Here is a 16,312-nt window from a genome sequence, read left to right on the forward strand (position 1 = left end):
GAAGAGTAAGAACAAAATCTACTAAGTTGGGCAATACGTGAATTTTTTCCAAGTTACATATCTGGACCTCAGTAATCACAATTTGGTAAAGTGATGGCCAAAGGGACAGGAACGTTATCGTAAAAAATACATATATATGAAAAGATTGTAGAGATGTATAAAGAAGTTCAACAAAAATGAGTTAAATGAAGTAGATCTGCTATCTCATCAAGTCAAAGCACCCACAATGAAGATCTCACAGGTATGGACTACTCTAGTTTTAGCACATCACCTCTTACTCCCAGATCTTTTCAATAAGAAAATGCAATTTTGCAAATGAAGTCAATTGTATTAAAGCCTCTATGTTAAACACAGCAATACCACTCTTACCCGATCATGTCCATCACGAACAAGTGCTAATTCCTGCTCTATTTCCCCTACATGACTGGTTGCTTTCGCAACTTCTGCCCTCTCCAGGTCCCTTTCTGCCAGGAGCTGTTCAATGTGTTGCTGCTTCTCCTTCAGTGCCTCCTGTAGGGCTGTGGTACCAGAAATTTTTCTTGCATATCTGGACGATGTTTCTGTCAACTTCACAAAGCAAATACATTAAAAGTCATTCTGTATCAAGTGAAAACGAGGGCTATCTCCAGACTCTACAAATATTGGGTTAGTAAAGCAAATGCTTCCTGTGACTTACTGCACCTTCTCCCTTTACATTTAAATGACTTCATTTTCCAGAACGTAACAATGGCCATATATGTGTAGTAAGATTGTTTCATAGCAAACAGCAGCTAGTGTGTAGAAGGCAGAAGCCTTGAAGTGAAAACAAAAGGCTGCCCGCAATCTAACGCATGTTTGGAGACTCACACAAAGGCTAGCTCATTATGTTTCTAAGCATCTTTTTGAATTCAACAAAGAAAGATAGCCTTTTAGCAAGTTAAAAACATTGTGCCTCCAGTTATTAAGTCATCACCTCAGGTCACCAGCAACAGTTAACATTTTTAAATGCTCTATCAAAAGCTTTTGGAACTCCAAGTAGCATCTGGCATCTCTACTATGGCAATAAAACATCCAGGATGAAAAGCATTTACCTTGACCTAAAAAGCCAGCTTTACAGTTAAAACCTTTTGAGGAACAACTGGTACCTGATTAAAACATATGTTTATATCACATGGAATTAAATTACCTCTGGAAAAAAATCTGCAAGATTAAACTTTATAGATAAAAATGAATCAATCTGGAGAACTGTAGCTAAAATGAACCTTAGGGTTTTCCTTGACCTTGCATGATCTCTGCCTCACTGAATGGAACCAGTGTCAGTGAAAATTCAGCATGGCCCTGTCTTCTACTTCCTCAAGAGTTTCTGAGCTAGAAGGGAAAGCAAATAAACTGAAATTATGTGGTAAAAGTGAGCAACAGTTGTGAAAACACCAAGAAATGAACAAAAAAAATTAAATCCAATACAGCTTTGAAAACTGACTTTAAGCTTAACAGCTCTGAAATTTGTCTAAGTATTAAACGAGAATGACATCTCAGTTAAAGCCTTATTTAAAACAACAAACAATACACAAAGGCTTGGTCTTCTTTTATGTTAACCTCTAGTTCTGCCTAATAGTATTGCCCAAGAATAGGAGCATGTTTCTTCGCGATCTTTTCAGAGATCAAAATGCTGAAGAGTAGCTGCCACACACAGTCTGGAAAGCTGGCATTGGACAACATTTCCAAAAAAACCCGTAATACGGATGTATTTTCCTGTCATCACAAAACCACGCTTCCCCTTCTGTTAATACGATTGCTACACAATCTCTAACCTTTCTACTCACAGCCTTGAATGATATGTCTACAACCCACTGCAAATGCTGGACCAAGTGACTGAAAAGGCACACGAGACAGAACAAAATATATCCCACTTCAATGCTTAGATTAGTTGTTTCAGACCCTTTCAGTTTCTAGAAGATATCTCATTCTAGAATGCACTACTTTTTAACAATTCTAGCTCTTAAAGTCAAACTTGACTTAATGCACGATTCCAAAAGAAATCTGAAAGGTTTCAGAGAAACATCAACTTCCTTCAGACTTGGAAATACAAATTGCATCAGACAGCCCTCTTAAATCATTAGATCACCTACTCTGACAGTTAATTTTCTTACACAGGAAGATGAAAACAGTAACAGCCCTGAATAATTGAGAAGACTATGTAAGAGTCCAGCTATTTCCTGATAAAAGTTGAATTTTACTAGAAATTGAAGCACGGAAAGTCTGCTGTATCAAAATTGATTTCTGGAAATCTTGTCTCTTCAGCAGCTTAACTTTTAAAGAAGCGACAGAATTATTTTGACAGTGCTTTTAACTTGAATAGTAACCAAATGTTCACATTGCCTGAGAAAGAGAGTTGGAAGAAAGCTGGAATTTTAATTCCAGAAATAATGGACTACAGAAGATTTGTATTTTATGGCCTAAAACATGAAAAGCCCTGGGGCAGAACACAGATTTGCAAAATAAGCAAATACACTGTAGACATTTACAAAGTGTAACTGCACTCTCTTGCTGCTTAGGGTATCATAACGTACAGCATAAAACGTAGAGGTCTGTATTAAAGCTTCATCAGCTCACAAAGTCACTATATATTAGTGTAAGAATTTCAAACTAGAGGGCACATTGCAGCTACAAGTGCAACTTCCAGAACAGATTAAGTAATCAAGTCCCACTGTTTGTGCCAAACAAAAATCCGTTACGTCTTTGGTGAGACGGTATTAACCTTGTTGCCCTGACCAACTGTTGACCTCTGTTCTCTTGTAATCTGCTTCAGTTTTGAAGGGCCACAGTAAGTCAGCTCTCTCTTCTGCACCTGCTGGTCAGTGGGACAGTATGCCAGCTAACCTGCTCCAGAGCAGTGGGAGTGATCTCCTTCTAAGTAGATGTATTTACGTACTTCAGTATATTAAAAAAAAAAAAAAAAAAGGGAAAAATCTAGGGTGACTGGGGGGGGGAAATCAATTCTTTCTATGCTTTTAATTGCCTTAAAAGAGAGACTTTTTAAAACTCAGCTTTCCCAGAAGACTTCCGTTTTACTGCTGCAACCCAAGATTAGGACATTTATGTAACAGAGCAACTTTAAAAGAATCCATAGTAAGTGTATTAGGTGGAATTAGTACTGTGTTAGAATTCACCTCAGCCACTGTGCTTTGCAACATTTAGCCTTTATGAATTCACAGGATTAAAACCAAATCTAAAAGAAAAGAAAGAGGCTTCTTGTCAGCAATGACATGACAATTGCTACTTCTGTATTTCTCAGCCGACTCATCTCTTTGAAAGTAAAAGAAAACCTTTTACACTTCAGACAATTTGAAGCTTCCTGCTTAACAATACAAGTTTGGTCTTTGGAAGCTTTAGTGCACACCAAATCCTCACACGCAAACCCCGTATGACAGAGGGAGTGCTAGGAAAATGAGCAACTAAATGGGGATTCCAGTCAGAGAACACTGATGCCTTTTCAGTTTGTTGGCATCACAAGCCTCTTTCTTACTGCAATAACTCAGTTAGCCTGAATTAACTGGGTAAGCTCAAATATTCATATATTCAGCTACTCTTCAGGGCTAGCTAAGATTTCCTTCCTTCATGCATGCTTTGAATGAAAAAGAGAGCACAGTTCAATGTATATTGTGCTCTGCCCAAGATCTGTTCTAGTCTCAATTTATGCAAGTAGACCACAAGCAAGTGCTGTGTGGATTCCTGCTTGGGAACGTAAAGCATGCAATAGAAAAAGAAGCTTACTAGTCCTGTACGGCTTGGCTTGCTGCTTACTGAAGATGCCACAGAACTGAGAGAGCTCAGGGAAGATGCACTTGGACTACGTTTCAGGGCTGTGGGAGTTGCAACCATTTTTCGCACAGTTGTCTTCGCTTTTGCTGGTGTGGTTGATGGGAATCCAATCTTCGTAACTTTGTGGACTGGAGCAAACAAACCGTATTTTGGCTGACATTGAAAATACCTTTAAAAAAGCAAAGCAGACAGATGAGAGTACCAAATTAACTTCTGTCTTTTCAGATACATAGTCTGGCTTCACAAAGAATTCTAGATCGATAGTCTGAAAGTATTAAAGGGCAGGGTAACAGCTGGTGACAACCTAGTCTACATTAGATTGCAATTTATTTTTTTTTTTAACACTAGATTTGGAAATTTGAAAAGCTGAAACAATATGATTGTATCAGACTTCCGAAATTCAACACAGCTAGAGCTCCGTTTCCTAAAAACTCCATTCAGATACAAAGTTTAACATGCATAGCTTTCCTTTTCCATACATTCCTCTGAGCTACCAACAAGCGTGATAGCATAAAGTTAAAAGTAAAAATCAGGTTTTAATTAAATCAAACAGTTTTGTATTTTATTACATACATACCTATATATGTATGAATATTTGAATATATAGAACATATACTCTTGGTTATATATAAACAAAAGCCATTTAAAATTTTAAGTTGTGATCACCTACATTAAGGTGGCGCAATCCTTGTAAAACTTCTTTTTAATGAGTTAAAGGACTGTACCTTAGCGATGTGAATTAATGCTTTCTAGATGTGGCTTGTTGGAGGAAGCAGCTATACTGTTCCCAGTCTTTATCATGAAGCAACTGTTGGTATAGGAGCTTTCAGCTCCTGTGACGCAGGAGGATTTCCCTTAAGTTCAGCTGTTAGATACCCAGAGGTACTTTATTAACTGAGCCTTCATTCCGAGCTGAGAAACCAAGCACACATTCAAAAAGCAGGAAATTGTGTTTTCCATTACCAGTCTATGAATAGAAGTCACATGGGAATAGGAGAGATCAACTAATCCCGTGAATGTGGGATTGATGCAGACTTTCAGAGATGTGTAGGCGTAAAATTCAAATCAGTGTCTAACAACCCATCACCACCATCAGCAGACACTTGGGTTTACAGCCTAACTACTTCCCTTGATATAAAGTTTCATGTAAGATATTAAAAAAGACAGAATAGAGAGATGCAAAAATCTTTAAGGTGGCTGCTACCTGATGATAGACTAACCTTGTTCCAGCAACAGCTCCATCATTCTTTCCCAGAGGTTCATCCAGTTCTACTCCACACCATTCTCCTTTAGCAAAGTCAGTTTCTCCCAAGAAACGCACGACTCCAGCTTTTGTTCCACCAACCTAAAGCAGTAAGACACATCAACTGCATTTACTGCATATCCAAATTAAAATACCAAATAGAGTGAAAAAACTTTCAGAATAATCATGTTGACGAAGCACATTTCTTATTTCAAGCTGTGTATCCTTTTCCTACGAGTTTGTTTTAATGTTGAACAGAACTTCACAACCAAATTGTGTACAGAAGGGGGAAAAAAAATAAAAATCACTTCCCTAGCGTTTAGTTCTGTACAATTTGGTATTCAGGGAGTTCTTCATGACTGAAGGCCACAGTTCTATTAGGTGACTTGATATGGCTGTAAGATTAAAAATATAACAAGACTCAGTATTATAACCAGCATACTAAATGTAATACATTTGTACTATAGTTTCACACAATTTCTATCAGCAAATAAGGATTTCTAGGAACTGCTTATTTCTTTTTCTAATTCTGTGAGGAAAAGTAAAAGAAATCAAATGAGAAAAAAAGTCTTTCATATTTTCTCTAGGGAATAGATCAGATCAACTACATAGTACAGCCCTCCTGCATTTAAAAGAACTGATATAAAGCATGATGCACAGCACTTTCTAAAATTGTAGATGCAAACAGCTTTTCATAATGCCTTAGGGAGGGAAGAATTAAATTAAAAGAAGAAGCAAAAGGCGTTCAGTGTGGCCAACACTTGCCAAGAAGGGCCACAAGCCAGAACTGCAGGATTCTTGCACATCAGAATGACAATATACTGTGCCCTATTTTTGTGAAAATCTGTTCAGCCTGCATCTAGCATTATGAAAACAAGCAAACCTTAATGAAAACCTCTTAAAGAGAGCCTCTGAAATCAACAGGGACATTTACAGGGCCATTGTTTTTTTCCCCACTTGTGTTTTCCAGCACATATTATACAACAAGGAATATTTTGTAGCCTTGGCAGAGAGGTTGGATGTAACCTGCTAACACAAAGACTTTTCCTTTTTATGTACTAAAAAGTAAATTAGGATTTCCTATAATTTTTACATTAGACATTTTATTTCTTGGGGGGAGCTTCCCAAGATCAGAAAAGCAACAAGCTTCTTGTGCCATAAATTAAAATGCATGATCACAGTACACCAGATAATTCATATTAATACATTTTGGAAGTGTTCACACAAGAGGTTAATTGTGACGAATCAGGGAATGGAGGACATTGTCTTACATGAAAGCACTAAGTGTCCACAAAGTACAAAGCTAGTGCAAAGTAACTGCCACACACATTTGTGCTCATCAACTTCCCGGAGCAGACAGCTCTGTTAGCAATGCAAGGCTTCAGCTGATGAGAAAAAAATAATCAAACCCTAATCCACACAAACCTCAGAGAAGCACGGAAGAATAATTAACCCTTTTTGATATTACCGAAAGGAGAAAGCTGACAGAGACATCTTTTGTCAGTCTTGAAACAATGTTTAATCTGCAGATCACCTTTATATCTTGCTTTAAGTGGCACTGTAGCAAATTACTCTTCATGGAATAAACACACATAAAAGTTTACAGTTATCATGACTCAGCCTAAGATAGTAACTAGTAGAATGCTCGGTATTTGGTGTTCTTGGCAGAGAACCAACACACTTCCCCTCTCGAAAAACAAGCATGAGTACTGTCTTAGAAAAAAAAAATTGTAACTGGCCAAAACAGCCACATGGAATCCAAATCTCCTCCGTGGCACAGCGACAGAATATATAACGTTTGTCCAAAGTATTTCCTGGGAAGAACAACTCCTTATGTCAACACATCTTATTCACCCTCAGACATAACCTACTTTTCCTGGAGGATAAATATTGTTAACCTAAGTACAAACATAGAAATAAAATTTAACTGAGCTGTGCAAGAGAAGAATACGCATGCACGTCTGCTCTATCAGTCCATACTAGGTCTTCCAAGTTGTCCTCCTCCTTATTCCTTTTCTGGCAAGTTTGGGTGGTTGTTTTTTTTTTCTTTAAAGATAAATTTGGATGCCATCTTTAGGTGGAAAGGCTGGTTAGTTCTGTGCATACTGTTCTCCTACCAATTTTGTACTGTTGTCTGCCTGAATAAACAGAGTTAAATCAAAAGAGGCTGTAAAAAGCCCATTAAAGAAATTAGACAGGAAAGCCAGAACAATAGCCTAGATAAGGAGCATCCCTTTGAAGACAAGAGTCAGGTTTGTCCTTGCACAGAGGGATTCCTCAGGTCCTTTTACAGAACTGTTTAGCCAGGCCAAGGAAGTTTATTGCAGTTTTGTGGAGTGGTGGTGGGGTGGTATTGTGGTTGGCGTTTTTTTGGGGGGTTGGTGTTGGTTGGTTGGTTGGTTTGTTTTAATAAACAACCTAAGTCAATTGTGGCTGGAAAGCTGCCCAGTGGAAAAGGACCTGAGAGTGATGGTCCACAGCCAGCTGAACATGAGCCAGCAGTGTGCCCAGGTGGCCAAGAAGGCCAACAGCATCCTGGCCTGTATCAGAAACAGTGTGGCCAGCAGGACTAGGGCAGGGACCATCCCTCTGTACTCAGCACTGGTGAGGCTGCACCTTGACTATTATTGTGGTCAGTTTTGAGCCCCTCACTACAAGAAAGACATTGAGGTGCTGCAGCATGTCCAGAGACGGGTAACAAAGCTGGGGAAGGGTCTAGAGAACAAATGTGATAAGGAGCAGCTGAGGGAACTGGGGTCACGTAGCCTGGAGAAAGGAGGCTCAGGGGAGACCTTCTCACCCTACAACTACCTGAAAGAGGCTGCAGGCAGGGGGTTTGGTCTCTTCTCCCAAGTAACAAGCGACAGGACAAGAGGAAACAGCCTCAAGTTGTGCCAGGGGAGGTTTAGATTGGGGATTAGGAAAAATTTCTTCACCAAAAGGTTTGTCAAGCATCAGAACTGGCTGCCCAGGGGAGCGGCTGACTCACCATCGCTGGAGGTATTTAAAAAGATGCTTTAAATACCTGGAGGTATTTAAAAAGATGCTCAGGGACGTGGTTTAGTGGTGGACTTAGCAGTGCGGGGTCAATGGTTGGACTCTATGTTCTTAAACAACTTTTCCAACCTAAACAATTCTGTAATTCTGTGATTCAATTACCATAACACATACACATAAAACCTTTCCATAGGAAAGTAAGGGGTAAGCAAGACAAGAGCTATCTGAAGCACAGTAGTGGAAAAGGAGAACTACATGCAAAGACTCCCAGAGACAGGAAAAAAAAAATTGCAATCTCTTCCCTCCAACTCAAACTGTAAATAAGCTTTTGGGTAAGTAATGCTAGCTCCAGGATAATACAGACTAAACTTGGGTGCAGAATATTTGTTCCTTGTTATTTCATACCTTTGCCCTGCTCATCTTCCCCATTTAAGTAAAAAAATGTATGGCATTTATTTTGAAGACACTGCATTCAAATCACAAACCAGGAGGCTCAATCTGAAAGAAAAGCTCTGGCAATGACCAGTGCCCATTGGACCTGCTACCGCAATCACAGTGGAGGTGCACGGGACTGCAACCCAAGGCACGGTGGGAGTGAGCAAATGGAGGAATTCATATCCCGAGAACATATGGGGATGCACAACGTGAGATCCCCAGCAGAAACAGCAATGTGACTAGTCTTGTAACCATGGTATCAGGGTTATTTTAAAACAAGATGCAAGGAAGAATGCCAAAGAATTTTTGGTTTTTTCCAAACTTAGTCAAGCTTCTTTGAATAACTGGCTACTACATTCTGCTTTCTGCAAATATTGAAATGTGTATCCTTACCAATAGCAGGAATCAGAGTACACTGTCACAGTAAAGCACTCATAGCATCAACAAAGGTCTATACATGTAGTTTTGTTCAGTTTCAAGCAAAAGCCTTTTAAGTCTTCAGCTTTAAAGACAGGGTCAGCATTCCTCTCTAAAGCCTGAATCTGCTGAAGACTTTCAATCATTCAGATACCTGCCTCAAACAATACATTTATCTCCATCTGCAATTAAGCACTCTGCATGTGACCTACCTTGAAAGCATTTAAAAAAATAATCGCTTATTCCCATGGTAGTACAATGTGAGGTGCTACTGTATAACACACTATAGTAAAGGCTTCTTGTTGCATAAAAGTTGCCATATACAGACTTACACTTAGTGCTCTAAAGGGGAAAAAAGATTAAGACATGATTACACTAAACTGTATATACCAATGTGAAAAAATAATTCTACTTACAGTATAATAACATGCATTATAGAATTATAGAAAATTATTACAAATCCTAATCAGAATACTAGTGATAAATGTAATAAAAAAAACAACCCCAGATCAAAAGACTAGTTGCATTTGCCACCAGATCTACTTCCCAGGGTACATAAAGAACTACAAAAAAAAAAAGGGAGGCAGCTTCTAAAAGAAACAGGAAAAAAATTTATTAAAGTTTCTAAAAGTTATATGGAAAAATGGGGCATCACTACCATGAAGACATTTTTCCATGACCTTCATTCATGCTAAGGCAGGTCACTAAATAATAGATCAGAGAAAAGAGCTGCCAGAGCTTTTTTCAGTCAGTTACCACACTCAATATAGTCAAGCTGTAAAATACAAAGCAATGATATGCCAGAGAATCTAGGTTAGGCTACAGGTCATTGTGGGGTGAGGAAATTTGCTTGGCACTCACTAGTGTTATGTCAAACACATAGGAAAAATGATTTATTTCCACATCAAATTTTAACTAAGCTCATATTAATTTGTTGCGATGTAAAGTGAAACAGCAAAATGGGTTTGTAAACCTGAAGCAGTTGAAAACTTCCTAATGAAAGCACATCAGGACAAGCTCATCAAACTTTGTGAGAACCTTTGCAGAGCCACATTTCCAAAGATAAGCAGAAGTAGGAAACAAATAAACTAGTGTAATCCAGGGGGGAAAAAAAGACATGGTCTAAAAAAATGAGACCGCTATTTAAACAGCATTCATTGAAAAATACAGATGTCTTTGAAAAGAGGATAGCCACTGTCTGAAACTTTGTCAGTATAACAGTATCACTTACTTGGAGCAGCTGAGCAGAGTTAAAAGGTGAATAACAATTGCTCTGTCTCCCCTTCTGCCTGAGCACGCACTTACGGTGACTCTTGAAAAGGGTATTTCTGTGTTTGTCACATAGACACCCCCCCATTTTCAGAACCATTCAAACTACAGCACCCATATATGCAACACTTGAAAAAGCACAAAACATCCAGGCAAACAAATGGCATCTTTGAAAAACTGGGATCTACTAATTAGAATCTTCTTTCTCTTGTTCCTCACAATTTAGAGGAACTGTTTCCAGCTGGCAAAAGCAGTTGGATTTAATCAATGTGTTCACCCATTCAAGGCCAGAGAGAACCATCAGATCATCTCCTCTGGCTCTCCTGAAACAGGTCTTTACATTTCACCCAGCTGCATCCGTCATTAACCCTGTAACCCTACTGAGCTAAGCTGTATATGTGTTGATGTTTTTAGATCAGAGCTGATAGCCATCAGCAAACATGCTTCCACTGACGGTCTATTTTCATAGTTAATCACTCTGTTGTTATAAACATATTTGAATTTGAAATAAAAAAAACCTCACTGACTGTGGCTTCTAGCCACTGACTCTCATTATGCTTTTATTTGGACGATGATAGAGCTCTTCAGCAACTGGCATTCACCATGCAGGAACATACATTTTAAATAAGGCACCTTAATTTTTCCCTTCATAAATTAAACAGATTGAGTTCTTCAAGTCTTTTATGGCAAGATACTTTCTCTTGCTTGAGTCATTTTGCAGCTGTGTTCTGAATCCTTGCCAATGGGCTTTTCAAATAACTGAGCATGTAACTACATAGAGTGTGTGATACTGACCAAAAGCACGGTCGGCACTGCTTAGAGCACAGGTATTTTCGTTGCTCGTCCTGCCACATCAACTCACGAACTCCCCTGCAATACCTTTAGCTCCTGGATCTTCTTTAGTCACTAGTCAGCTGCCCATGGGTGGTACGCAGCTTATGCCCTCATTCTTAGGCTTATAAACTCTGCCATTGAAGGCAAAATGCAACCAACAGCTTGAGCTGGTGGAGATGAAACAAGCAGCCCCTCTGGACTGCTCCATGGACATTGTTATTTACCCCTCTGACTATCCAGTGATTTCATCAGGAATGATTTACAATTACTTCCAGAGCATAGTATGAGATGAACTCAAAGAAACATCATACTAGTGACCATATCATCCAGTGGTGGTACCAAGCAATCCACTTTTTTTTTTTTGTTGTTAGGGAGGTGTGGGTGGGTGTTTGCCATCCACTGCCCAGTTCTTGAATATATGCATAAAGTCCAATGCTAATTTTGAAGTTAGATAGCGTTCAAAATTAAAATAAAAAAAATCAAAATAATAATAATAATAAAAAAGTCCCACTACACAACATTTTTTTTCATTAAATCTATAGTTTTAAAGAAAGTAAAACGTTTGACAAAACTGCTATGTTTTAGTTTGTCAACACCTGGTTCTTGTCAGGTTTTGACTGTCTTTTTTTTCTTGATACTAGACAGCCCAGCTTCAGATTATCCTATTTCCTTTTAGAAATATCTTTGTAGCACCCAACACTTGATCAAGGCATTCTACTAAACTTTAAACCAGCCTCCCTAATTCAGAATTCTGAAACCAGTAATTCTGTGAATAGCAATTAACGATGTCAGTTTTCCTGTGGCATCAGGTATTATGGTCGAGTGACTTTGCCATCTAAAAATGCGAGAGTGACTACTGCTATTTCTGTTGATGGGAACAGCGTTTAGACAAGAACTTGATCATGTGGATCCTGTGATAAGCAAAAATGAAGGCGAATTGCAGCTTTGCCAGAATTGGTGGCCAGATTCTCTACCTTCTATCGGGCTATCTGCTTCCATGAAACTTCTAAGAACTCATGTTTGAAACCTCCACATTTCTACCCAATTTGGCTGCAATTGGCTAGCAAGTTCAAAAGCCAGGTCCAAGTGGGCAGAAGAGCTATGACACTCGCACTGACACAGCACTAGCACACAACCCTTCACTTCCAGGAAAAAAGCACAGTTTAATAATTAAAAATTATGTGCTATTGAGGTTCAATTCATTCAATCAACTTGTTCAGTCACAAAGGAAGCAATAAAAAAACCTAACAGCAATTTCGTACTACGAAAGCCACATGTGACTTCAACACCACAAAAAAAAAAAAAAAAAAAAAAAAAAGCAAAGACTAAAATAGGTAAGTAAATAAATCGTCCTTCCGCCCATCCTGTGTAGAAATGAGCAAGGACAACATGTTCCTGGATATCACTCCCCCCGGAAAGGCAGGGGTAGGGGAAGGGAGACAAGGAGTCCACTCACACACGCATACACAAAATCCTAAACCAGCCTTGCATGCACAAACTATTAACAAAGCATTTGAAGTTACTTTTTGCTGCCATTATATCCCAGTAACTCACATGCAATTTTAAGTTAAATAAGGAGCTGCCAAACCACAATGACTCACAGTTAGAAACAACTCACACCTTGCTGCAATGAGATAAATTTAACATCTTGTTTATCTGTGAACAGACAGGTAACAAACTGAAATCCTGAAAAATGTTTAAAAGTAACATAAAAGCTGTGGTTTGCACAGAGAAAATCACCCAGATAATGAATTACAAAGCCTTTGGAATTAGCCCTTATCCTTCAGCTATATTCTCATATATGTATTTCATGCTGTGGCAGCCACTTTGCACGCTAGTCTACATTATCCTTTACAGTATCCAAAACACTATGTCTAAATATACATACATAAATATAAAAATTACTTTCACCCTTGACTTAACATGACAAAGCCATCAAAATACCCTACAGTCAACTCAGCTTAAGGATAAAGCAAAAATGTGATTGAGCAGTTAAACATTGTGGTGCATTTGCAGTTACAATAAACAAGGCTGGGGAGAGGACAGCCCCAGAAGAGTGCGTAACAATTGCTTGTTCTCAACTTCCAAGTTTTTGTTCCTTTTCCATCCTCATATGCAATCGTGGCAAGATATTTTTACATTGCTTTAACTGTAACAATGCCAATGAATATTTGTTTTTCTAGCAGTTAAGTACTGACTATAGTAGATTTTTAAATAGACTACACTCAGAAGTGCATTTCCTATTCAGAATGTTACAGAAACTAGAAAATGGAAAACTTAAAAAAAACACATTGAAAATGCAGGATCACTTCTAAAAGGAGAAACTTCTCCCTACATGTGAGGTTTCTTTTCCCCTTTGTTGCTTTCAAGAGCCCTGGAATTTAATCAGTTGGCAGTCTTACGTCATGTTTACTTGGAGATAGGTTACATGGGTGGAAACCGAATCTGACAATAACTTCCTACCAGCCTCTGCTTATTGCATCACTAAAAAACATAGTAAGAAGTAACGAAGCAAGTAGGAACTTGCAGCGAGCTGTGTAAAACAGAGAATAAGAAGTCAGATGTTACTCATGCATAGAGAATAACTCTACAAAAAGGCCACATCAGCATATGGCCGTAAATCTCGTTTGCAACCTTTTGTGAACATATGGACGGAGGCCCAAGTTACAGCTTTACAGCTCAGCTCCAGAAGCATCACATTTGGCAGACCGTGATGAAGCTGTAACTGGTTAAATGAATGAAAGCACTTTAATCCCTTGAGAAGACTAAGGCCCCTTAGGCTGATCAGATTTTTATTTATTTATTTAAAATACAGCATCTGGTCCCTCCAGGAACAAGCCTAAGATGCTCTCAAAGCTGCTTCAACTTCTGTTAGGTGCAATGGTTTTCACACAAAGCAGGTTTTCCCCTTTCATTTCAGCAAGTTGAGTTTGGTTGGTTGGTTAGTTCAGCGGTTTTTGTTTGTTTTTAAAATCAATTTTGCATTGGGCTGTGAAGAAATCATAAGTACTTGCAAGACCAAGGCAAACAGGTTCTCTGGCTGCACCTCAAACAGGAAAGAGAAACTGGCTTAGCCTGAAAGTAATTTGTTTTCTGAATTAGTTTTCAGTTATTCTTTCCCCATCTGATTTGGTACCTAAGTGACAATACCTCCACAGGCACAAGAAGGGACCACTTTCTGCATAGGAATTCTTATTCATACAAGATTCAAAATGCTGAAACTGTAGCCTAATTTTCAGCAGGCAAATCAACTACAGTCTGTTAAAGACCTTGCACTCTGTCATTAACCCAGTAAAGGCTGGACGAGTGCAATGAAGGAAGTGCAGATTTCCACATAATTTCCTACTTTAAGCAATCCCCAAATATGAGACCAGGCTGCTCAGAGTTAATGTCCTGTTTCTAACAACTAAATCATATCCAGATTCCAGAACACACTTCAGATGTTAAGAATGAAAATCATGGTTAATACAGAGCTATTTGAATAACTCTGCATTAATAAATTCTCCTTTGGTTCAGCTGTATTATTTTTTCCAGTAAAAGTTATACATCAGTGCACCAAATGAAAACTTGGGCTGTAAGGAGTTAATATCAGAAACCACAACTATTTAAAGTATGTACTTTATCTCCCTATATTTTCAACATTTCTACATATTAACATGAAGTATTTTCAGGTACTTGTTAGTCAAAGGAAAATTAGTGCTCAGCTTCAAGTCAGCTAGGCAATTAAATACAGGCTTGCTGAATATGGATCAAATATACCAGGACTTGAGGGAGACAGATTTCTTATCAGAGATCTCCAAGACAGCAGAGGTCTTGTGTGCTGTTTTAACCTAACTGTTTTTGAGAAGAAGTAAACAACAGAAATCTCTCCTTTTGCACTGGAACATCCATACGGGGATATAATACTTCAGCTCATGGATTCATTTAGTTTGATTTGCTTTTGATTTACTTTGACTCCTCCAGAATCTCAAGAAAGAGAACTCCAGAAAACAGGACAATGTGAATTCTTCCACAATTATTATATTTCCCTTACGGACATTGATGTCTACCACGAGCTATTTTTCTGATGTTTATAACTTGATTTAACAGTCTGGAATATGTCTTCTTCAAACTAGTGGGGGAGGGGGGGGAGGAAGTTATAGCTGACTGTTAGAGCAAATCTACCTCAAGTATTTTTCTGCAGGCATCCACAGGAATATAGCTAACATATTGCACACCTTGAAGCACTATCTATTTTGATGTTAATGAAACTTTTTTTCATATACAAGGTCTTTTGCAAAAATATGTTTTCTGCCCCCTGAAAAAGCAAGCCTGCTTGCTTTTGCATCTTTTCATCTTCACATCTATTGCACTGTAAAGCACAACCTCACATGAGACATTCTAAGCAAGCCTGCATTTCAGAATATATAGGTGATCACCTCACAACTCTACTTGTTTTTTTGCAGTGGTGTTTCTTTTCTCTGACAACCATCTGAATGAGTGTCCTGAACACTTAGTTTGTACATAACCACTGCTCTTCCTAATGTTATCTCAATTAAGGAATGATCCTGTACGGTACCTGTCTTCACATCCAAATAAGTCAGGGATTTGGACATTGGAAGCTTCCTTTATTAAATACTAAATCTGTATTTTTTTTTTTAAAGACATCAGTTCTCCCACAGAAGTTTGGGGGGAACTTTACATATGGGACAATGTAGTGTTAGGAAATTCTAACTTTAAGTACACAAAAGACTGGTGAAACAACTAGAGATCGAATGAATAAGAAAACAAGTTTAAGACATTTTTTCTATCCACACAAAACAATACCAACCATGTACTACAGCTTTAATCATCTCTTCAAAATTCCTTTGCACGTACAGCCATTAAACTACCTCATCCCAACACCACTGGTTATGACCATCTGATGCAGTAGTTTGCTGTGACAGAATGCAGAAGCAACTGTGAAAAGCTGACAGCTGCTTTTGATGTAGAGGAATAGTACTAACGTCTCAGTAGGAACTGAAAAATTTTCCAACAAAACTTAGCTGTTGGGACACATCAGTTTGTCAAGCCTGAAATGCTTTGAACCCAGCATTTCAGGTTCAACAAACTTGTGTCAAATTTACATTTGTGTAATGCAAAAATGAAGCTGAGTTGAGATGTAAATTGGTAAATGCATTTATCCAGCATTTAAACAGTTTTCAGAATGGTAACTTGGTTTTTGATAACCCAGAAAAGAAAAGCTGTATGATTTTACCTTTTTTGTTGAAGGAATCATCAAAAACAACCAGTTGCCAACCAAAAAAAAAGATAAAATAATTGAACAGATCAATTCAA

At 38.3% G+C, this 16,312-nt stretch overlaps 1 protein-coding gene across 15 annotated transcripts in view; it reads right to left on the reverse strand.

The window, feature by feature from the left end:
• Positions 1-16,312, reverse strand: part of CLIP1 (CAP-Gly domain containing linker protein 1) — an 81,446-nt gene that overhangs the window by 40,865 nt on the left and 24,269 nt on the right. For all 15 annotated transcript variants that reach the window (XM_037375495.1, XM_037375494.1, XM_037375493.1 and 12 more), the window contains 3 exons: positions 5,022-5,146; positions 3,754-3,970; positions 370-567 (listed from right to left, as the gene is read on the reverse strand). In XM_037375495.1, coding sequence (XP_037231392.1) covers positions 370-567; positions 3,754-3,970; positions 5,022-5,146 — 540 coding nt within the window. The remainder of the gene's footprint in view (positions 1-369; positions 568-3,753; positions 3,971-5,021; positions 5,147-16,312) is intronic.

The sequence above is a fragment of the Falco rusticolus genome, chromosome 1 (genome assembly GCF_015220075.1).
Source record: "Falco rusticolus isolate bFalRus1 chromosome 1, bFalRus1.pri, whole genome shotgun sequence".
Lineage (NCBI taxonomy): Eukaryota > Metazoa > Chordata > Aves > Falconiformes > Falconidae > Falco > Falco rusticolus.